We start from the raw sequence: 25,865 nt of genomic DNA, 5'->3' as shown, positions 1-25,865 counted from the left end.
TAAAGGATATTTGCTATTATTTCTGTTTTTGTAACTTTATGATATTCAGACTGTGTTCCAGTATGTGATCTGTTCTGAGGAATGTCCCATGTGTCAGGAATGTCCCAAGAGAAGATTGACTTTTTAGTGTTAATGAATGCTGTATATGTCTATTTATTCAAGTTCTTTCAATTCCTCATTTAGAGCTCTTTTTTTCTTGGTGTTATGTCCAGTTGATCTGTCCAATGATGAGACTGGGGAGTTAAAGTCTCCCACTACTAATTTGTTGTTGTTGCAGGTTAATTAGCGAAACTGCTATATGTAAATTGCTGCCTCTTCATTTGTTCTTGAATTATTGATCTCTTAATTAATATGTAATGCTCATCTCTATCTCTTATTGATTTCTAGGGTTTGTACACCATTTGATATAACATAATTTTGACCTTACTTGTTTACTTGTTTTTATTCAGTCTACTGGTATTATATTTATAGCCAGTATGATTGTTCTGCTTCCTTTCGGTCTGAGTCAGTAACTTATCACTAGAGTTCAAGAATGTCTTATAGTCAGCAGAATGGTGGATTTTGTTTATGGGTCCATGCAGAAATTGTCCTTTCATGGAGAGCTCAGTCTATTGACATTTAGATCCCTGTCACTGTCATCCCGTTGCTCATTGATTTGCTCGAGTGGGCAGCAGTAACATCTCCATTTTGAGACTTGTTCTCTCAATTTTCTGATTTTTTTGTTTTTTCTTTGCATTAAAAATATTTATTTTAATGTAGAAAAAAGCCACAACTGCTGATACAATTCTAGAATTTAAGTTGATTAGATAAAAACGTTTTAATAATAAAATCAATAAGTATAAAACAACCAAATTTTTTTAAAACTTTTTATTAAATCACCATGTGGAAAATTACAAAGTTCTCAGGTTTATGTCTCAGTTATACAATATTCAAACACCCATCCCTTCACCAGTGCCCATATTCCACCACCAAAAACCCCAGTATACCCCCCGCCCCCACCCCCACCCCCTACTGTATAACTAATGAATTTCACTTCATTTTCTCTTTACCTTGATTACGTTCCATAATTCAACACAAAACTCACTATAGTTGTTGGAGTTTCTACCCAAGAGAGACAGACCTACTACCAAGGAAGCATTTGATAATTAGTTTTCCATTGCTGGAAATGAAGAGATATGTAGCCCCACAGCTACAAGTACATAACTCTCTCTCTTTTTTTTTCCTTTTCCCTTTTCCCCTTTTTTTTATTTCCCCTCATCCCCCTTCCCGAGCCTCATAGTATGGTGTACGCCACGCCGCGTCGGCAGCGTGGGGCTTTTGCTCAGTTCACAGTCCAGAGAGGTGGCTGCTACATTAATAACCTTCAATATTTCAACAAAAACTTACTGTTATTATTTGGAGTTTCCCCCCAAGTTAGACCTGTTCAAAAGGAACCGTTTCACATTGCTGACAATTATAAATGTTAAGTCGCACGGACGCTACTGCGTTTTGGATTTCTGTATAAAGTCCAGGGAAAATTCTGCCAGAAATTGCATAGCCCAGCTCACAGTCCCAGTGCATTGCTGTAAGAAGTCTCTGGAATCAAAGTCTTTAGGTGCAGAGAGTCCGCTTCACGCTCAGCGGCTCCGGATTTATCTGGGCCGAGGGCGTGCCGGTTACGCCCCCTTCCCATGAGTTCCTGGGAGCCCCAAAAGTAAAAACCGAATACCTCTGGGTTTGGAGTCTCAGAAGATGGCCCCTGGTACGTGGGTGCCGCCAACCGCCGTTTTCCGTGCAGGAAGACAGGGTGGGGAGGGAAAAAAAATCCACCCCCTGGCAGCACAGAGTTGTAGCACAGTTCGCAGTCCCAGTGCATTGCTATTAGATGCTGCGCTGGATGCCCGAATGTGTTAGATCTCTGGAATCAAAGTCTTTAGGCACAGAGGGTCCGCTTCATGCTCAGCGGCTCCAGATTTATCTGGGCCGAGGGCGTAAAACAACCAAAGTTTTTTTTATTATTATTATTTTTTTATTTTTTATTTATTTTTTTTTAAATTTTATTTTATTTTATTACATCACCGTGTGGAAGATTACAATGCTTTCGGGCTTAGGTCTCAGTTATACAATGCTGAAACAACCATCCCTTCACCAGTGCCCATATACCACCACCAAAAAAAAAAAAAAACCCACACAGTACACCTCCCATCCCGCCCCCCCCCCTACCTTGTAACTGATAAGTTTCATTTTACATTCTGTTTACTTTGGTTACATTCAATATTTCAACACAAACCTCACTATTGCTGTTAGGAGTACCCCACTAGATTCAGACCTACTGTGAAGACAAATAAGGTCGCGCGGCCGCAGTAGCGGCCGCGCGGTTTTGAATTTCTGTACTTTAACAAGAAGTCCAGGGAGATTTTAGATAATTGCAGGCTTGAAACCCCAATCTGTGGTCATCTTAATATGGCGGCCACCGCGCCCTTCATCCCCGGAGAGAAAGAGGCGAGAGAGAGAAATACCTTTCCCCTCCCGGGCGGGCACGGGGCCGAGGCTTAGTTCTCAGGCTGGAGACATTCTGCGAGGAGTTGCTCACACCGAAAGAGGCTTTGCTGGGTCTGGATTCACGCTTGTACAGCTGCGGAGAGGCCGCACATGCGTGCGGCCCCCGGGGAGCACATCTCGGCGGTCAAACAACCAAAGTTTTAATGTGATTGGTTATATATCTGATCACTGGGTTGTTAAATCCTTATCTAAGAATTTATTCAGCTGTTTGTTATCTGAGACATCTATGTTATTGCTTTTGTTTGTTGAGTTTAGTTGGCTTCTATGTTATTTTACCATCTAATTTGGTGTGATTTTTCTAGAATTTCAGCATTGAGGGATTAGGAAGTCTCAAGAATCTATGGTCTGGGCCAAGGAGATGATATGGCTAGGACTGGGGGAGGTGACCTGGGCTCTCAGAGCTTCTGGAAGTACAGGGTCTAACTACTGGGGTGGGAGCAGGCTGCCCACACTGAGAAACACCAGGGTTCTTAGCCTGAGCACCAGAGGACCTGAAATGATTTGCAAGTTGCAGTCTCTGGGGAAAACATTCGTGAAGTGGTGGACTTGAGCCCTCGACATGGCTGCAGTGGCAGGGTGTGGATGCATCTGCCAGGGCTTTGGCAGGGTGGATGCTGGACCAGCCACCCTCCTGAAGTCACCCCCAAGGTTTCAGCTGTGAGGGGACCAGTGTTTCCATTAATTTTATCTCTTAGTGTACATCTCCTGGGAGATTTAATCGTGAATCTGTAGAGCAGAAGCAGGGAGTGAGTCAACACAGATTTTCTGATTTTTGATTAAATATTTAGTTGGTGGATTATTTTCTGGAGTCCCTGTAGTCTAACTTTTTGTTGTTATTGCTCATTTGTTTTGTTGTTTATTTTTATTTTTGGAGGGGCCACACCTGGCAGTGCTCAGAACTTACTCCTGACTTGTGCTCAGGGATCACTTCTGATAGTACTCAGGAAACCATATGTAGTGCCAGATGGAACAGGGTCAATTGTGCTCAAGATAATGCCTTCTGTACTATCTCTCTTGCCTCTTCATTTTTTCTCCTTTGATTTAAATTTATTTACATTTAAAAATAATTATTTTAGAGCCATTTCTGGTGGTGCTCAGAACTTACTCCTGCTTTGCACTTAAAGAATCGGTCCTTTTGGGGCTCAGGGGACAATATAAGGGTCTAGATATTGAACCTTGATTAGTCATGTCAAGCCAAGGGCCAGTGCCTTATCCTGTGAATGATTTTTTTGAGCCTGGCTTTAAATTTTACTTATTAAACTGGAATGAAATGGAGCTGGAGCGATAGCACAGTGGTTGGACATTCGCCTTTCACATGGGCGACCTATGTTTGATTCCTCCGCCCCTCTCGGAGAGCCCGACAAGCTACCGAGAGTATGGAGCCCACACGGCAGAGCCTGGCAAGCTACCCGTGCGTATTGGATATGCCAAAAACAGTAACAATAAGTCTCTCAATGAGAGACATTACTGGTGCCCGCTCGAACAAATTGATGAGCAATGGGATGACAGTGATAGTGAAACTGGAATGAAATATCAGTTTAATGACAAAACTGTTTATACACTGCAATTTGGGTACTTCAATGTAGCATGGTCCATGTAATCCCAACAAAAAATCCAATGTTCTTTTAATTATTTATATATATATATTTATTATTAAAAATAATTTTATTATTTAAAAATATTCAAAAGCTTTAATCATTATTGAGCTAGTTTGCAATACTGTTAATGATGGTTTCAATGTCTATGTCATTTTAATACCACTTCTACCACTAGAGTGCCTACTTCCCTTTACTAGGTTCCAAAGTCTCCTTTTCAAAACCTCTTTCCTGGACCCTGGTTCTGTGGATTAGCTTTTCATTTTTGTTGCCTTTGACCCTTCACTGGTCCCTTACTGTATACCTTTACATGCTACTTATGAGAGAGACCAGTCTGTTTCTATCCTTTCTCTTTTGACTATTTTTCACTCAATATTGATGTAGAGTGGTAGATAGGAAAGGGCCTATGGCAATGGAATTCCTAGGAAGCAATAAAACCAATAGTCCTGAGACTTCAAAAAGGCCACTTTGAGGACATAGGAATTAAGGCCTGATAAGACTTCACTGGGCACCAATAGGCCCAGAGAAGGCTGGACCCCCTGCTGAGAGAACTCCTGCAGGAACAAAGGCTTAGGAAAGGAATTTCAAGGAAGACCATCAAACATTACCAACTCTACCCCCTTGGCAACCACACTAGCTACATAGTCTTATCTAGCTAGAAGCCCCATGTGGGATGGCTTGGGAGAAACTCTATAAAAATACCTTGAACAAAGGAAGGGTGTGAATATGTTAGCCAAGACCATGTGCTGCCAAGCACATGTGGTGCCTGAGCACATGTGTTTGTCTGAATCTCCCCTCTTAAGATCTGCACTGGGGCTATCACTCTATCCTTGGAAAAACCTGCATTATCTTTGGAACACCTTACTCTCTCTCTCTCTTTCTCTGTCTCTGTCTCTGCCTCTCTCTCTCTGTATCTCTCTCTCTCACTTTCTCTCTCTCCTTTCCATTCTAGAAAGCCTCAAAATAAAATCTGTTTTTACTTCACTGCTTCTCTCCTCATGAAATTCTTTTCTCTGAGACAGGACAAAAACTCTGGAAACCTGAATAAGGCCTTGGACTGGATCCCCTTTCCTGCAAAGAGCAATTCCTTGCTCCAGCCTGAGTCTACAGCTCCCCAAGAAATTGGGTGGTGGGGGGGTCAACTCTCGTGCAGAGAAGACCAAGTGAACATTAGGTGTGGTTTAATGGTCATCTGGTGGAGCTGGTGGGGCTCTGGCTCCTTCTGTGTAGGGGCTCATCCACAGACATTATCAGTTCTAGCCTTCTCAGCTGGTCTCAGGGTGGCAGATGTAAATAGGGAGAAAGTAACCATCCATCTCTCTCTTCTCCGCTTCCCTAATTCACTCATGGGGGCCCATGGACCTCAGTATAATACATTAGTTCCATCCATGTCATAGAGATTGTGAGATTTTGTCTTTACAGCTGCTTAGTATTCTGTTGCGTATGTATATCACAAATTCCTAATCAATTCATCTGTAGTAGGTTATTTGGTTTGTTCACATATGTTGGCTATTGTGTTAAGTGCTGCAACGAACATAAATGTGCCTATGTACTTTGAATTAATATTTTTGTGTTTTGTGGGTAGGTGCCAGAAGTGGTATTACTGGGTTATCACTTGTATCATTTGTATCACTTGTCATCCCGTTGCTCATCGATTTGCTCGAGCAGGCACCAGTAATGTCTCCATTCATCCTTGTCGCATGCTAGTGTAGCTCAATGGTGTCTGCTTGCTCCAGGAACATGAAGAGCCTCAAACCATTTGTTCAGGGTCTTGACAAAGAAGTCTGACCATTTTGTAGGTGGGCGGCGGCCAGGCATTCTTTTGATGTCCCATGGAATCCAGTCAGTAACAGTTCTAGTCCAGCGGTTGTCTCCAAATCACATTGCATGTCTGCCTCACCTGATTTTCGACACCTTGGCAAATGAGACAGCGTTCCTGATTCTTGATCATCGACGGAGGTCGGAACTCCAGATTCCTTCTCTCACTTGAGTGAAACGTGATATTCCAAGCATAGCTCTTTCAATTCCTCTTTTGGATACCCCAATAGCATTCTTATCCTGTTTGCATAGGGCCCAGATCTCTGAGGTTTATGTTAGTGCAGGAAGAACAGTGGAGTCAAAAAGATGTGCCCGGAGCTGGAGGTTCTTCGTCCTCTTTACAACTTCTTTGACGCTTTTGAAGGCATTCCATGTCAATCTCTTCCTCCTGCACAGCTCAGGTGCCAGGTCATTAGTCATGTAACTGCTGCATTCAGAGATGTTCATTCCACTGAGAGCAAATGGAACATCAGGAACTAGTCTGTTTCTCATGAACATTGTCTTCATGAGATTCATCTTCAGTCCAACCTTTCCACACTCATGGTCGAAGTCGGCCAACATTCGTGCTACTTGGCTGATGTATGACATGATGTATTGGCATGACATTCTCGAGGGTGGCACTGAAGAGTTTATGTGAAGTGGTGTCGCCCTACTGAACCCCTCTCTTTACGTCAATGATCACTTCCTTGTAGAATGGTGAGATCCTGGTGGTGAATCCATAATACAGCTCACAGAGGACCCTGATGTAATTGGCGAGGGGATGGCAACGGTGCCTACTGGTGAAGAGCGAACAACAGGTGCTTCCCAGAGATGCAGGCAGGTGCAGGACTGGACTCCTTGCATTGACTGTGTTGATCTGGCCAGTACTTTCTGTACGGGAACAGCACACCCATGCATAAGGTGTGTGGCATGTTTGTCAGCGTGCAGATAGTTACAGCATGCCACCCACATGGCAGAGCCTAGCAAGATACCTGTGGCATATTCAATATGCCAAAAACAGTAACAGCAGTGGGCTTCATTCCCCTGACCCTGGAAGAGCCCCCAATATGGCAGTGTTGAGAAGGACGAGCAAGGAGAGGCTGCTAAAATTTCAGGACTAAACTGGAATGTCAAAATGAAGAAAGACTAAATTGCTGGGTCACAGGGGACTTTATTCTTAATGTTTATGAAATCTCCTAAAGATGTTGAACCAGATGACATTCCCCCCAAGTGAATGCAAATTATTTTCTCACCACATCTGCATCAACACTGGCTGTTTCCAGAATTTTTAATATATTATCGTTCTCATTGGCATGAGATCTGAGAGGCCTGATGGGTTCCAGTGAAAATAGACTCAACTAGAAAAACTTCCAAGATGCATTGCATTCAAATGACATAAGTAAAACATAGATACAGAATTTTTTTTTATAATTTTAAAATATTTTTATTACAATACTTTATTTCAGTCTTTCAGAGTTATTTATGTTGGCAATAAGTTTCTCAGCTCTATTAACATTTAACCACACAAAAAAATCATCTTGTATTGTCAAAGGAATTAAGGGATCCAGGAAAGATGAAAAGTGTAGCTAACTTGTGAATGTAATAGAAAAATAGTGTGGGATCAGTGACAAAGTAAGAATAGATACAGAGATAGACATGGAAACAGAGAGTGAGAGAATTAACTGAATATTGAATATTGAAAGCAGAAAGATCAAAGAAGGAAATTACATATAAGGGAAATCCCATAAAAGTTTCAGTAGATCTATCACATGAGACTCTAAAAGCCAAAAGAGTATGGGAAGATATAGTACAAAGACTCAAGAAAGTGAACACCTCACTAAAAATACTCTATCCAGTTAGATTATCATTCAAATGAAGAAACAATACAGAGCTTTATGGAAAGGCAACATACAGCTTATTGAATTCATAGCCTTGAATTCAGTTTTGCAAGAAACATTAAAAAGCTCCTTTAGAGGTCAGGGGAAACTTTAGAACGTGTGATTATCGAGTATGGCATTTACTAGTAATGCATCTGGTTCCATTCTACTAGATTTGCACTATAGCACTATCTTCCTGTTGTTCATCGATTTGCTTGAGCGGGAACCAGTAACGTCTCCATTGTGAGACTTATTGTTACTGTTTTGCCAGGCTCTCTCTGCCGTGCAGGTGCGATACTCTCGGTAGCTTGCCAGGCTCTCTGAGAGGGACAGAAGAAGTGAACCTGAGTCGGTTGCGTGCAAGTCAAATGTCCTACCCTCTGTGTTATCACCCCAGACAGTGCTACTAGATTTAGAAGAATAAAATCAGCAATCAGTCATGACAAATTGACTTTTTCCTGATGATTCCACTTGCCGTTCGTCTAGGTTTTGCTGGGGCAAGTAATAGGAAATAAGTATGTTGTCTCTCTGTCAAGGGGGCAGGCTGGTAGGTTACAGAGACCTTGGGGACATAGGTGCACGGAAGGAAATGCTGGTGGTTTGGATTGATGATGAAACATTGTATTAATCACACAACTCTATTATGAACAGCTTTGTAAACCATGGTGTCTTAATAAAAATTTAAAAATTAAATTAAAAGTAATAAAACTTTTTTCTTGAAAAGTAATAGAAAAATGGAATTTTTTAATTTTCTTACTGATTTGTGTAAATTATTTATATACAATGGACACTGTTTATACCTTACTGTAAAGTTATTAAAATCAAATATATAAATATATTCAAATATGTGCAAAATGTTATCAAAAGCTAATAAATAGAGAATCTATTATCATCTAAAAACATTCCATTTCATCCTAAAAATACAAAATTCTATGTTTTTTTTAAATTTTATTGAATCACCATGAGATAGTTACCAGCTTTCATGTTTGGGATACAATCTCACCATAAAAATACAAAATTCTTAAAACTCATATAGAGTGTGTTATATTGCTGGCCCTCAGAAATCAAATAAATGGTTAGTTTCAACAATGTATGAATTAGTGAAAAACAAGATAACTAAGAAGAACTGTTAAGGGAGCCCGTAAAAGGAGATGCAAATACCAACTACATGTTATTTTCTGTCCTCCTAACCACTTGGGATAATTCTGAAAGGAAACACAATTCAGGATCAACTGCAATTATTCAGAATTCTCTGGAGCATGTAAGCAGCTCTAGAGGCTGCCTCTAGTATCCCCCTGCTAACTGCATTTAAATTGAACTATTGTTGAACAGTGTGCTGAGAAGTCAATAAGACTAGCATATGGAACAGGAGGGTCTGTGAGGTATCAAGAGTCCTCTTCCTGCTTTATCCTTGATCTTGACTTTGGCGAATTTACTGAGCTCTTGGATAGGTGACAGGATGCCTGCAATCTCTCCACTCTGCCCATTCTGTAGTCAATACATCTGCAGCTTCTCCTGCAATCCTCGGTCTCCAAACTTACTTTCACATGCTACTTTGATACATATTTTCCCGCCAGATGAGAACACATTGGACATTTTTTTTTAAAGAAGGAAAATAAAAGGTGCAAGTTAAATGAAAAGGGGGTAATCTGACATATTTTAGTAAAATTGACTTCAATTCTAGACTTGATTTTTATTTTTAATCTATTTTTTTTTAACATCCCCTGTTCCATTCTCTTTGTTGTAGTTATAGAGACCGGGGTGATCACACACTGGCTGCAATGCTACCTGAGGACAGGATACTTCAATTGTGGTGGTCAAACACACCTGGTAGCAATGTGCTGGGGATTGCACACACTATTTTTGTGACAAGAAAAAAAAAATTCTGGGCAGCAGTGTACCGGGATCGCAATCAGCATGTGGACCAGCATCAACATGTTTCAAAATGTGATCACATTAAATTTTTGCTTGTTTGCTTTTGGTCCATACCTGACTGTATTCAGGTCTTGCTCCTGGCTCTGCACTCAAGAGTACTCACTGATGGTAGGGGCTTAAAGGAGCATATGGGGTGCTGGGGATCAAACTTGGGTTGGCTGCATGCACACTACCCACTGTTTTATATCTCCAGCCCCTAACATTTATTTAATTGGTAATGAAATAAGTCTCTTTGGTATGTCTCATAAAGGACATAACAATGAAAATAATTTAAATAGTTCACAGAAGGTTTCTGTAGCTCTGAGACTAGGCAGAGAAGACATTGAGTGAGTCATCATGGATACGAGGTGGGAGAGTTGTACGATTTAGCCTGAATTCAGAAAAGCCAAGCTGTTTTTACCTTAATGTAGAAATAATATTGTATTTTTTTATTATGGAAGTTAACTGACATTAAGATCATTTTTAGAAGCGCCAAATGAATGTGGTGATAAGACTGCCCAAGAGGTTATACCACACTCTTCACAGATTCCCTGTTATTTCTCTCATGATCTTCAAAATATGCTATATTCTACATGAAAAACATCAATGTCAAGCTATTCTGGTTCTTTCTGATTTCCTTAGTGACTCAGGGAAGAAATAACATCAACAGATGCATGGCATGTCCAAAGATCTTTTAAAAAATCTGTGTTATATAACATGAAGGAACTCTGGTAATAACACCATAAAAATCAAGAGTCTTAACTGATGATAAAGTGAAATCAAATGACACAACTTGATATACGTATTCAATTATTATTTACTGTTAGAAGTGTGGTATTAAGAGTATAGAGGATGGTTCTTTTGATCTACACGCCACTTATCAAAACTCTAGACATGAATGAACCGCTTTTAAAAAAATTTTTTGCAGGTTAACAATGTGTTTACAAATACAGTTTGATCTTCCCCTAAAAATATTATGAGGGAAATTCTTGAAAGGTAGTGATTTAGAATGATTCCTAAATTCTCTAAATATGGAATATATAATTTTGTAGGTTATAGATATCAATTTCTAGAGACTTCTTGCTAAATTAGAAATAATGTGTGAGAGAGACAAATCAGCCCAAGTAAGAGAATTCTTCCCTTTGGGATGCTCTGATGGCCCCCTTGCTCAGCAGCTGAATGAAATGCTCATTTCATTCTCAGTTGTCTACCTGGTCTCTGTGTTTGGAAATCTGTTGCTCATGTCTATAATTCAGATTGTGTGTCTACAAAGAAAGTCACATAAAATATTTTAGCTTGTTAAATTATGATTTATGCTAGTTGCATTTTGTATGTTAAAATAACTCTCCAATTCTTACGATAAATCTCTTTTATCCATTATATTAATATTAATCCATTATATGATTTGTTATTCATTTACTATTTATTCCATCCTATATTAATTTCAATAACATTTTCTATATTTGATCTGCAGAAGTGATGCTTATGCTTTTTTAGCCATCTTAGGTTGAGGCTTATGAGTGTGTAATTTTGTTGTAAAGATGATATTAGGATAACTTGGCCTTATATGAAAATTATGAGGTTTCCTTTTAAATTTATTTTTTGTTAATAATTTATATTTCTTTGTAAAATAGTTGTTATAATTCAAATAACTGGGAGAATTTAAAATAATTAGATTGAATTTTAAACAATATAGACTGGACTATTTACTCTGTGATGGTCTTCAACTGCAGTTTAATTTCCTTAATGGAGTGCTGTTGGTATTTCTTTCTTAATTTTTTAACACTTTATTTGAAGCAATGGAATTTAAAATACTTTTTTTTTTTTGCTTTTTGGGTGACACCCGGGGATGCACAGGGGTTACTCCTGGCTCTGCACTCTGGAATTACCCCCGGCGGTGCTCAGGGGACCATATGGGATGCTGGGAATCGAACCCAGGTCAGCTGCATGCAAGGCAAACACTACCCACTGTGTTACGGCTCCAGTCCCTAAATTACTTTTTCATAGGTATTTTATTCCAATACCACATCCATCACCAGAGTACCTGCTTCCCTCCACCAGCATCCCAGAGTCTCCTGCCAGCCATGTCCCTCTACTGCAAACTCAGTTCTATAGACAAAGTATCCGGTTTGGATGACTTTGGCCATTTGTTTGAACTTTAATGTTTCTTCTATTTTCTCTTTTATTGATTTTGGGAACACCCAATGGTACTCAAGGATTACTCCTGGACTTGAGCTCGGGGATCATATGTGGTGCTGGGGATCAAAACCAAATCAGTCTCACACTGGGCAAACATCCAATCCACAGTACTATTGCTCTGATGTCACTGTTTCCTTATATCCCACATACGTAAGAAATATTTAAAACTATTAACTCTTAAGAGAGCGACATACATATAGATGATTAAAGCTAATCTAAAATTTCACAAAATTGTAAATGACAGGTTGAAATGATAGTAACTATCTCTCTTTTTATATATATTTAAATGAGAAAAATTAAATTTAAATATTTCTATGTATCACTATATCACTGTCACTGTTATTCCATTATTCGTTGATTTACTCCAGCAGGCACCAGTACCGTCTCTATTCCTCCCAGCCCTGAGATAATAGCAGCCTCTCCTTACTCATCTTTCCCAACATTTCCATAATTTCTATGGTAATACACCTAAGAGTGAGTGGGTAATAGGAAATTTTAACTGAAAATCCAAATAGGCCTACAAAAGTATAAAAGTGTGTTTTACAATCCTAAAAATTGAATACAGATTTTGTTAGCAAATATTATATAAAAACAGGAAATATAGGTAATATTTAAGTATCTGTGTTAATAAATGAAAGGTTATAATTAAAATCTCTGAGAAGAGGCCAGGCAGTCTGGTGAGCAATGCAGCCGGAGAAATGCTCCGGACCGGAATCCGGGCTAACAACACCAGGGATCCAGATGGAGGAGGTACAGCTGGGACGCCTTCTCCAAATGGAGCCCTGGCGACACTGAGCAGCAACTAACATGGCTCCGGGTTGCGGGACTGGAACACATCCGAACCGCGCAGCCGCACTGAAAACATACAATCTTTTAATGGAAAACCAATTATCAAATGCTTCCTTAGTAAGGCTGTCTTTCTTGGGGGGAAACTCCAACAACAATAGTGAGTTTTGTTTTGCAATATGGAACGTAATCAAGGTAAAGAGAAAATGAAGTGAAATTCATCAGTTATTCAGTGAGGGGTGGGGGAGGGGGGTATACTGGGGATTCTGGTGGTGGAATATGGGCACTGGTGAAGGGATGGTGTTTGAATATTGTATAACTGAGACATAAACATGAAAACTGTGTATCTTTCCACATGGTGATATAATAAAAATTTAAAAAAATAATTAAAATCTCTATAGACACAAGAAGTCATCTGAGTAGACAAAGAACAATCAGTATAAATAAAATATTAATTCATTACTGAAAAAAAATAAAATCTCTTGGCTGGTGAGAAATAAACAGATCTTTCTACCTGGCAAAGGGTAACCATGAGCACCATGAGAGAATTCTGTACTCAGGACAAAGTGCTGAGTTTATCCTGTCTTTTAGGAAGCTCAATGTTTCTTGCAAAACTGGTTTTAAGGTTATGAATTCCCTAAATAGTTGCCCGAAGTTCTGTACTGCTCTTCAATTTGAAATGAAAACCTAGCTGGATAGAGTATTCTTACTGAGGTGTTCATTTCATTGAGTTGTTTTTTCTCTAGGTCCTACTATTTTCTTCTAACTTATAGAGTCTCATTTGATTTATTTGCTTTGCACTCTATGGGTTTCCCTTGTATGTAAATTTCTTTTTTGATCTCGCTGCTTTCGACATTCTGTCCTTATATTTGGCTTTGTATCCAGAATATAATATATCTTGGAGTGAGCTTTTCCTATATGATTTTATCTTTGTTGGGTATCTTCTGGTCTCTTAGATCTCAAGGAAGCTATTAGTTATGATTTCTTTTTCTAATAAAATTTAGATTAAATTAAATTAAATTTTTTTTGTCTTTGGGTCATATGTAGCATTATTCAGGGCTTACTTCTGATTCTGTGCTTCGGAAACACTCCTGGCGAGACTTGGGGGACCAAAGGTACTAGAGAATCAAATCTGGGTCAGCCCCATGCAAGGCACATGCCCTATCCACTGTACTGTCACTCTATCCTAGTTATGATTTCTTTCGTGTTTTTTAAATAGAATTTGCCTTTCTATTCTTCAGGAACTCTGATGATTCTTGAATTGTTCCGCTTGACTTCATCCCATAGTTCTCTGATGTGCTGTTTATTTCTTGTCAGACATTCCCCATCTTCTGTTGTTCATTAGAGGGTTTCTTCAACTTATCTTGGAGCTCTTTGATCTTTTCTTCAGTTATTGTAATTCTGCAGCACAGACCCTGTACTGAATTTTTATATCACCAAACATGTTCGTCCTTTATGAAACCTCTAAATGTAGTATTCTCATTTCTACTCTCATATTTTCCTGTGCTTTGCTGACTACTACTTTTATAATTAATTTCTACCTTCATGGCATTGTGGTCTGAAAGTCTAGGGAATATTCTATGTGCACTAGAAAGATATGTGCCAGCAAGTACTCACACATTTGGGGGATGTGTAGACGGAATATGTGTGTCTATCATTTCAGTTTCTCAAATTTATTTTTCATTGTTTTCCTATCAGTGAAAGACCTCTGGCTTTATAGATCATGGGATTGATTTAGGATGAGGGCCAGAAAACTGACTCTGGGGCTTTTGCTGCCATGGGCAGGCATTGGCATAGGGGAACAGCTCCATTGACTCTGCTTTGCACAGGTAGGAGCAGAGGTGAAGCACATTTCTCTTCTTCCTTTCTTTCATTTCTTCACTCAGGTACTAGTCTGCCTTGGTGTTTGGGGGTTATTCTTGGATCAGTGCTAAGGGTTACTCCTGTTGGTGCTTAGGTGTATTATAATAAAGGTATGACAGTGAACCTAAAGCATGTTAGCAAGTACTCCAAATATTGCAGACCCTGAATTTATAATTTTATGTTGTGACATAATAAGTTGATTATCTTATTGTGATCATAACTCTATTTGTTTCTGATAGAAAGCATGATGATTAAATATTTATATAGACGTCAGTCACCATAAAAATTATGGTTAATTTCTTTCTCCATACACAGTTATAAGATGTTTTCATATACTAGAACATTTAAGTTTCTCTCAGCAACTTTCTAATGTGCAATACGATATTATTAGTTACTGTGCTATATTTTACATCCAATGACTTACTTATTATATAACTAAGTATTGTGTACTTTGATACTCTTCACTCATGTCATCCACCCTCATTCCCTCACCTCTGAACCATCATTTTTTTTTCTGTATCTATGAGCTCAGTATTCTTATTTGTTCTAATAGTATACATATTGAGATTATATAAAAAATTTTGGGTCTCTTTTTCCTTTAGTATTCTGCTTTCAAGGTCCATTCATGCTGTAACAAATGGCAAGATTTTATTTTTGTGACTGAATAAAAAGGTTTAATATATACACACATTTTTTTACCACATACAGATCACTTTGGTTGTATTCATATCTTGGTTATAGTAAATAATGATGTAGTAAACATGGAGGTGAAGATATATTTTCAAGCTAGTGTTCTTATTTTTCCTGAAAAAATATCAGAAGTGGAACATATTGAACATATAACAATTCTAATTTTAGCTTTCTGAAGACCTCTATACACTCCTCAGTACTCTATGTGGGCTTCCTTTTTGCCACCCCTCAACAGCACATGTGTTTTTTTTTCATTTTTGGGTCATACCTAGCAATGCACAGCGGTCACTCCTGGCTCATGCACTCAGGAATCACACCCTGTGGTGCTCAGGGGACCATATGGGATGCTGGGATTTGAACCTGGGTCGGCCGCGTGCAAGGCAAACGCCCTACCCGCTGTGCTATCACTCCAGCCCCATATGTGGTTTTTTAAATATATTTTACAATAATGGACTACAACAATAGCACAGCGGGTAGGGCATTTGCCTTGCATGCGACTGATCCAGGTTCGATTCCTCCATCCCTCTCGGAGATCCCGGCAAGTTACTGAGAGTATCCTGCCCGCATGGCAGAGCCTGGAAAGCTACCTGTAACGTATTTGATATGTCAAAAACAGTAACAACAAGTCTCACAATGGAGACATTACTGGTGCCCACTCAAGCAAGTCGATGAGCAATGGGATAACAGTGATGGTCTAATATTCTTAAATTTATTTGCATTTCTTTATTCTAAGTGCCAAATTAATAATTTATGTATAGTAAAATATTTTTATTTTTCTTATTCATTTATAAAAATTTCTTATTTATTTTGGGGACTGTATAGCCCAAAATGTATAGTGGGTAGGGCATTTGCCTTGCATGAAGCCAACCCGGGTTCAATTCCTCCACCCCTCTCAGAGAGCCTAGCAAGCTACTGAGAATATCTCACCCACAGCAGAACCTGGCAAGCTACACATGGCATATTCGATATCCCAAAAACAGTAACGAGTCTCACAATGGAGACATTACTGGTGCCTGCTCGAGCAAATCGATGAGCAATGGGATGAAACTGACAGTGACAGTAATCTTTTGTTTACTGTATAACAGCATGTATTGAGAGACAAATATTAAAAATATTGTGAAAAGGTAATAATTGGAGAATCTAGTATTATCTAGAGAATATCCCCATTGTGTTCTAGAAATATGAATTGCCTACTATGATGCGAAGTGTTTGTTTCACACCTAGGTTGGAACCTAGTGTTTTTCCTAATATCACTGTATTACTGTCATACTGTTGCTCATGGATTTGCTCGAGCAGGCACCAGTAATGTCTTCATTTTGAGACATTGTTACTGTTTTTGACATATCAAATACGCCATGGGTATCTTGCTAGGCTCTGCCATGCGGGCGAGATGCTCTTGGTAGTTTGCCGGGCTCTCTGAGAGGGGTGGAAGAATCAAACCTGGGTCGGCCACGTGCAAGGCAAATGCCCTACCCGCTATTAATTCCAACAATGCACAATTTTCTTAAAAGAAGAACTGGTGAAAGAGCCCATAAATGAAGAAGCAAATTCTAACTGCATGTTATTTTCTGCTACCTTTGTAATCACTTGGGACCCTTCAGAGGAGAGGGCAAAACTCAGAATCCACTGTAATGATTCAGAATTCTCTAGAGCATGTCATCAGCTCCAGAGGTTGCTTCTAGTATCCCTTTGTTCACCATTTAAATGGAACTATTGTTGAACAATATGCTCTGATGCCAATGAGAAGACTTTTGGATGGAACCGAAGGACTTGAGAGGTATGATAATTCCTCCTCCTACTTTGTTCCTGATCTTGACATTGGAATTTTTGTGGATATTTTAGCTCCCTGATGAGGTGACACAGTGCCTGCAGTCTCTCTCACTCTGCACATTCTGTAGCCAGAATCCCTGTAGTTTCTTTTCCAATAGGGGAAATCTGTTTTTGATATGCTCATCTGTTGTTTTTTACAGCAATTGGAAAAATATTTGAAGGTTCTGAGAATAGGCGAAGAAGTTATAAGTTCAATGAAGAAGTGATAAAATGGCATATATTGGGGAAAATTGGTTTAAATGTTTTCTACATTTTTAATTTATGTCATTTTAATTTTCACTTGCATTCTCTTTGTTGTTATATTTATAGAGTTGATCATACACACTTTGGTTGCAGTTCTCAGTGAGGGGTGGTACACAACAGTTGTGATGCTCATGCAATGGGAATTTGGAAGCAGTGCTCATAAAATCGAACATTTCTTTGAAATGTCAGAAATCATGAATAGAAGTTCACGATATCATATTCTGCATATGAACTAATGTAATAACATTTTAGAAATTAATTTGATTAAAATAATTGATTAAAGAAAATACTTTGAAGTGTCAAAATAGAAAGAACAATGTAAAAGAGTCAGTTTTCAAAAAATTTTTTTCACCTCTGCTGGTCTGCAGATAAGGCAAGAATTTGGGATACAAAGAATATAAAGGATATATATATGTATATATATAAAGCATATAAAGGATGAGATTAAAGACATTATCCTGTATTTAGAATAGTAGTCCATCTGCTTTCTTACATTAAAAATTAAGTTGCAATTGTTTTCTATTTTGGAAGATCATTGATCACTAAGGTCTATACTTAGTAGTGCCAAATAAAGCTAATATTAGGTCTGTCAAAGATTTAAGACCACACTACAAAGTAACCCATTTTTTAAAATCAGGTTATTCAAAACTGATTCTTTTATCCAAAAGAAAAATCAAACTATGAAGTACATTTCTTTCTTTGTGTTTCCATATCTTAGTTGCACTTCAGGGAAGAGATGTTATGTGCAAAAATTTCCAAAATTTATACTATGTGATGTGGAGGAAGTGTAGAAAGAACAGTATGAGAGGAAATAGTTTTAATTGATAGTGATTCAAAATTAGATAATATTATTCATAGCTGAATTCAATTTAATGTTTTTTAACTGTGATATTCAGAATACAGGATGAGTGTTTTGATCTCCTTTTGACTTGCTTTGTGACCCCTTAGAAATAAATGAATCACATTACAATACATCAAGTTCTCCATTATTGAATATGTTCCAAGAAAAAAAATATTATAATCTTCCTCTAAAAAATAATGAAGGAAATTCTGAATGATTGCTATTCATTGAGGTGATTTCTAAGTTTTCTAACCAAATGATATTATTTTTTTGTTGTTGGTTGTATATAACTATGTCAAGCACATAGTTACTTCTTATCTAAAGTAGTAATAAAGTATGAGAGAGACAAATCAGAGCCAGGTGACAGAATTCTTCCTTCTGGGACTCTCTGATGACCCCCTCACCCAGAAGCTGTTGTTCATCCTATTTTTGCTAGTCTACCTGGTAACAGTGCTTGGAAACCTGCTCCTCATGTCTCTAATATGGATTGATTCTCATCTTCATACACCCATGTATTTTTTTCTCTGCAACTTAGCTCTGCATGACCTCTGTTTGTCTACCATCATAGTTCCTCAATTTTTAGCCCATTTGCTATCCAGGAACAAGATCATTTCATTCACACGTTGTGCAGTTCAGCTTCTCGTCTTTCTTCTTTTGGGGAGTACACAGTGTGTTCTTTTGTCTGTAATGTCCTATGACCGGTATGTGGCCATCTGCAAACCTTTGCATTACTCTAACATCATGACATGGAAAGTTTGTGTCCAGCTGGCTGCAGGATCATGGACAGCTGGAATTTTTGCATCTGTGATGGATACTGCCTTCACACTAAGCTTACCCTACCGAGGGAGCAATACAATTTCTCATTTCTTCTGTGAGGCCCCTGCAATGCTGGATTTGGCATCTGCAGACATTCATACCACAGAGGTGGTTATTTTCCTCATGGGGGTTATCATTCTCCTCATCCCTGTTTCTCTTGTTCTGGTATCTTATGGACACATCATTGTGACTGTGGTCAAGATGAAGTCAGCTGCAGGGAGACTCAAGGCATTTTCTACCTGTGGTTCCCACCTCATTGTGGTCACTCTCTTTTATGGATCAGCAACTCTCACCTATATGACACCAAAATCATCCAAAGAACTGAAAAAAGTGATGTCTGTGTTCTACACAATGGTTCCCTGCATGATTAATCCTATCATCTACAGCCTGAGGAACAAGGATGTGAAAGTAGCTCTGAGGAAGGCAGTCACACAGAATTTTCCATGCAGGCTTGGAATTATCCACTGTTAGATTTACCTGGCTCCTTGTAAATTGAAGACTTGTCAATCAAGACTGGAATATAGTTTTTTCCTTTCCCTTGGACTCTGCTATGTTGATGTTTATTAAGAAATTTTATTGTAGATAGCACTGTAGCGCTGTGCACTGTCATCCTGTTGTTCATTGATTTGCTTGAGTGGGCACCAGTAACGTCTCCATTGTGAGACTTACTTGTTACTGTTTTGGGCATATCAAATACACCACGGGTAGCTTGCCAGGCTCTGCTGTGCAGTCAGGATACTCTTGGTAGCTAGCCGGGCTCTCTGAGACAGATGGAGGAATCTAACCCGGGTCAGCCATGTGCAAGGCAAACACCCTACCCACTGGGCTATTGCTCTAGCATTGTAGATAGAGGACATAAATTCAGAGAGACAAAAACTTATGGAACTGAATAACTGAAGGACAATCTATTTTCTGCTTTTGGGCCTTGAAAACTAAAATTCAAGTTTACCTGAGAGTAATTTATTCATAGCTTATATTCCTGGTATCTCTAAAATATTTTTACTGTATGGTGTTACTAATATTTATCTTCAAACCTAATAAAGTCCTTTATTTTATCATGATGTATATTCTAAGTATATCTGTTCATGCACGTGTTCATGCATGTGCGTTTGAGGTGAGTCTTTAGGGACTGCAAACAATGAACCTTAACAGCAACAACAACAACAATAAAAAGAACTCTATAGAACTTTTCACACCTATTAGAAAAATGAGTATTATATAGAACATGACATATTAAGAAATTTTCATCTTGTATTTTAAACAAGATGAACACCATAAAATAAAGTTATTTTAAGGGGATGAATATAAATTTTCACATGTCATGGTAACTTGAATACATCATCAACACATCATGGATATGAAGAATCTATTGATAGCCTAGGAGAGAGTTGTTTACACAGTCAAATTGTGGATAGGAATACAGAGGTGAAGAAGTCACTTGTAAAAGCATTGGAATTTCATTCTTTGCCCATTTCCAATATCTTAATATTATTTTCTAATTAGAAGCCAGAGAGCAAAAGGTATTCTTGTTAGGTACATAGAGAGCTAGAAATGAACAGAGATGAAACAACCTGAGAGGATAAATAGCAGACATAGGACATTCCACTTTGTTCTCAGTATTTCCTTGTTATTTGTCCAGTGATTAATTCATGTACCCAACACATGCAATTTGTGAAGCCTTATTAGCACTGTTTTGACTATGATAAAATTAAGGACTTAATTATACTTGGTACTTCAATCAATATTTTCCACCTGGGATATTTACATTAAAAGTTAGAAGGAGAAAGGGGAATAACGAAATAGAGCAGGAACCCAAGGAGCTATCTGAATTTTGAAAGGGGCACTAGGCCTAAATTGATAATCAGAAATTTTCTATTTTTGTCTTTTTCATGGCTTCAATCTGTCACTGTCACTGTTATTGTCATCCTGTTGCTCATCGATTTGCTTGAGTGGGCACCAGTAACGGCTCCACCGAGAGACTTGTTACTGTTTTTGGCATATCAAATATGCCACAGGTAGCTTGCCAGGCTCTGCCATGGGGGTGAGATACTCTTGGTAGCTTGCCGGGCTCTCTGACAGGGGTGGAGGAATCCAACCTGGGTCGGCGGCGTGCAAGGCAAATGCCCTATCCTCTGGGCTATCGATCTAGCCCATGTCTTCAATATATATATATATGTAAATATATATGTATATATATACACACATACATATATATGCAGCAGCTTAGCTGTCTCTGGCTCTATATGTACTGTGATGACATAAATCTTTTTCTTATAATGTTTAAATCACTGGATTTTCCTTTTAAATTACAATTGCATGATTTACTGATTTACCAAAGTTTTGGGGTTGATACATAAATCCTCTGAGTTTCCAACCATATTTCTCATCATCCCAATGTATCAACATGCTAATTTATACTTTGAAATTGGATCAATATTTCAGCTTATCAGAGTGACCCCTCTTCTCTATTTTCTGGTTCAATGATACGATGAACAGTGTCCTTTAAATTTATTAGACTATGAACAATTCCAATGTATATTAAAGGCATATCTTCTGAGGGCATGAGGAACTCATACTTTTAAGTCAATGAAGCTTAAAATTACAGATGAAGAGTCAAACAGACTTAGGGTTGTTAATTGATGAGATAATCAAATGAGTCTCTTCACCTGTATCCCTTGGTGTGTTAATCTTTGTGGTTTAGCAGGTGTAGAGAGAGCCCTATAACTAGTCACTGCTTAAAAAGTGCCCTTGCTAAGAGACTTTATTGAAGCATTTCAACTTCTGAGAGGTCTGTCTCTCAGCTAGCACTGTGACTCAGATTTCAGTAGGCCGTACAATGAATCTCTGAAGCCTACTGCTCTAGGCAATAACAAAAAAATAAATGCAGAGTTGAACCCATATTCCAATGTTTTTATCACAATGAGAAACCAAAATATTGTGAGCCCCTTCTTGTGAGTACAAAACAGATCCTTCAATTATAGAAGAGATTCATTGTCAACGTAGGATGTAGGATATCATTGGTTTGTCCTTTCTCCCTTGCCCAAAGAGTTTAGGTTTATCTGGTAATAATCTCTAAACATTTTAAGACAACATTGGTATGTCCTGTTCTCCTTGCCACAAGGAGCTTAGGTATATCGGATCACACCCATCGAAGTGCTCCCAAGTCACTCCCATTCCTTTGTCTAGCTGTAACCACTTCTATGCTCTCTTCCCCAACCAATTAATCAGCTTTTACCCCTAATCAAACTCTGTTAATTTGTAAGGTCAGATCTTTCTAGGACACTGAACTTGTATTGTAAGTTAATATTGCCTTTCTCCTCTCCTTGTGTCTTTTGAATAGTTTACTTTAAAGCAATGTCCTTTTTGTATGGACAAAGAAAAACTGTTGTTAATATGCCTTTGTAACATGGGATTTAATTGGCTTCGAATATTATTCACTCCCGGGCATCTGCTTTCTCGACTTAAGCCTCAGCTGCCCTTACTTCCTAGCACCCCAAAAGCAGGGTCCCGACAAGGGACAGGACGGACCCAGGGCAAGCAGTGAGTTATGTTCTACCCTGGCATCAAGATGGGCCTGGCCAAAGTGCCTATTGCTTAACTATAAGTTAAGATCTTGGTCATGGGCAAATACTGTCATGATCTAAAAGTAACGATGAGACTAAGACCTTGCTAGGGATAGGAAAGACTAATCTGGCCTGAGCACTGTAGTCTGAGATCGAGATGACTCCAGGAGAGCAATTCTATAAGTTTAATGCATCTCTTGCTGTGTCCATACAAAATGACTGATATTATGAATGCCTATATGTTAGTTGGACAAGGAGAGAAGAAACACACCCATGGGATTCTGCTCTTGGGTTGGTCATCCTGCTGAAAGAGAATCTGTCCTAGAAGAAGCATCCCCTGAGGGAAAGAACTTTAACCCTATTGATTGTGACCACACCTATGTGTAAGCCCCAATCCCTCATGCTTGGGGATTTAACTATGCTGAAAGAGTGGGCTAGGGGCCAGTCCCAGTGCCAGATCTGGAGAAGTCAGAGACCCAGATCCAGAGCGAGAAGGAGAATGAAGTAGCATGGGGGAGGAAGAAGCAGAGAGAGAGAGAGAGACGGGAGTGTATAGAGAGGAGATTGGAATAAACTGCAACTGAAACCAACCAGCCTGGCCCTCGTTCCTTCCATCGCCTACCTGTCATCGCCATCAACCTCCTCGGAGTGGGGGAAGTGGCTGGAGACTACCGAACGCGGGCGGCAGGAGAGATAGAGTGCTGCTGCCCCTGTGCCCGGTGTGATGCCCTTTTCTTTTTTTGTGTGTTTACACAGTAGTAGGACTCAACTGGTTCTCTAGGTGAATGTCCCTGTATCAAGACTCATTGTTCATAAAATTACAACAGGGGCTTAGTAATTACCAGACATGGTATAGAAGACTTTAATCTCCTTAAAGTTTGGTGGTGCCCCTCTTCAATGCCCCAACCTTCCCCTTACCACCTGGCAACCATTGTTCTGCTGGTTGGCTGTGTATATGTGTCTTTTTTAAACATTTACTTAAGTGAAGTGAACAACATGGAATCTTCTGCTTCTGTACTTTTTTTTAACCTAAAATATGCTTTGAACAATAACAACTAGGTTTTTAAAAATGATCTTCTGATTTTTATTGTTTAATGAGATTCTTTGTATATGTCACATTTTATCATCCCATTCACAGGTTGGTGGACTTTGTTTCCAGTTTTGAGCAATGAGGAGTATAGTTGCTTTGAATATTCAACAGATTTTTGCAGATTGATTTGTATTCTTCAAGTTTCTTGCATTCTCTATTTAGTTCTAGCATATCTTTATTGGGTCCATTTGTTTTACTATATATTGTCAGGTTCTATATGAATCAATAGTTTTCTTTGATTCTTTTAAATTAGGATTTTAAAAATTATTTTCTTTTTTATGGCACAAATAACAATGTCCAATTCAATGTTGAATTAAGGTGATAAGAATAGACTGCCTTCTATTCTTGTTTGTTAGAATACAATTCATATTTTCTCTTTAAATCTGATAACAGCTGTTGTATTTTCTCATACATATCCTTCACACACTGAGAAAGTTTCCTGGTTTGCTTAGAGACAATTAATTTTTTTTCTTATCAGAAATAGATGCTGAGTTTTGTGAGTTTATTTTGTATATCTATGTGAAAAGTCATATAAAATTCTTAGTTTGTTAAATTATGACTACATTAATTGATTTTTGTATGTTAAATCACCCTTAAGTTTTAGAATCAATTCCAAATTTTCAGTTTTTCATACTAATTCATTAAATGATATGATTGAATTTTTATTTATTATTTATTTCACCCTATTAACTTTTAGTAACATCTATATTTGATCTGCATACTTGTTTATTATGCTTTATAGTCATACATTTGATGCTTATGGGTATATAGTTTTCTTGTAAAGATATTGGTATTGGGATAATCTGGATTTCTATTAAAAGTTTGAAAGTGTCCTCTTTGATTGATTTATTTGTGAATAGTTGATACTTCTCCAAATGTTTGTTAGAATTCAAATATTGATTATAACTTGGCATTATTTAAATAAAGAACCCTTACTATTGAGCTATATGAGTCAGACTAGTTGTGTGTTGGTCTTCAATTGAAATTTAATTTCTTTAATTTAGTGCTACTACTGTTATTTCTTTCTCTTTTTAAAAAAACACATTGCTATTGAAGCTTTGTGATTTACAGTGCTGTTAATGATATTTTTCATACATCTATCATTCTAACACCCATTGCCAGCATGCCTGCTTCCCTCCACCTGAATGTCAGTGGTCCCAACCAGCCACATCACTCTAATGTAATCAGTTCTACAGATAAGATTTCCAGTTTTGATGATTTTGGACATTTATTGTTTCCTTAGTGTTTTTGTTCTATTTGGGGCCACACCCAGTTGTACTCAGGCCTGTCTCCACAATCAATACTTGCTCACAGATAATTCTGGTGGGCTCCAATAGAACCTGGATCAGATGCTTGCTGGTTCTACCTGCTCTACTATTTCTATGGCCTGATGTTTTCTTTTTTTTTTTTTTTCCGTGTTCACACCTGGCGATGTTCAGGGGTTACTCCTGGTTCTGCACTCAGGAATCACACATAGTGGTTCGTGGGAGACCATATGGGATGATGGAAATCGAACTCGGGTTGGCCGCATGCAAGGCAAATGCCCTACCCACTGGACTATCACTCCAGCCCCAGCCTCACTCTTTTATATATATCCCATATATGAGAGAGATCTTTTAAAATAATTATTGTGAGTGTGTTATACCTACATGCATATCGATGAATAAAGCTAAACTGAAATTCCACAAAAATGGTAAATCAGGGATAGGTTGAGAATATTTTTAGTAACTATATCTTTACCTTTTTGTATGTATATAAATTTAAAAGATTAATGGTTTAAATATTTCTATTATAATCCACTTAAAATTAACATGAAATAGATGAATCCTGAAAATGCACAATTTGTTAACAGTGAGCTAAGAATTAAGAAAGTGTTAAGGAAAAATCTGAATAGGCCTATAAAATTATAGAAATATGTTTTATCCTAAAATGAATAAAGTTATATTCTAACTTTATATTAATAAATATTATATAACAAAATATAATATATTCTATTATAAATAATATATAAATATTTGTTTAGAAAGAGTATTGATAAGAAGGAATTTCTTGCTATGCATCTATGAGGAGTTTGATTGCTGAGTCCATTTAATATGTTTTTTTTAGTCAATTTAATATCTCTAGATTTTGAATTAAGTGCCATATTTAACCTTCTCTGTCCTATCTCTCTTTTAATAAGTATTTCGATGTACTAATGTGCACCAATCTTAAGTAAGGCTT

At 38.1% G+C, this 25,865-nt stretch overlaps 1 protein-coding gene across 1 annotated transcript; it reads left to right on the top strand.

The window, feature by feature from the left end:
* The first annotated feature begins 18,512 nt into the window (after positions 1-18,512).
* On the top strand, positions 18,513-19,463 carry LOC101541360 (olfactory receptor 2D2-like). Its single transcript, XM_004613689.2, has one exon. It carries the CDS (start codon positions 18,513-18,515, stop codon positions 19,461-19,463), a length of 951 nt encoding a protein of 316 aa, XP_004613746.2.
* Positions 19,464-25,865: the final 6,402 nt, after the last annotated feature.

Source organism: Sorex araneus, chromosome 6 (assembly GCF_027595985.1).
Source record: "Sorex araneus isolate mSorAra2 chromosome 6, mSorAra2.pri, whole genome shotgun sequence".
In the NCBI taxonomy this organism is placed as follows: domain Eukaryota; kingdom Metazoa; phylum Chordata; class Mammalia; order Eulipotyphla; family Soricidae; genus Sorex; species Sorex araneus.
Note: the sequence above shows the minus strand (reverse complement) of the source record. Positions and strands in the feature narration are given on the sequence as shown.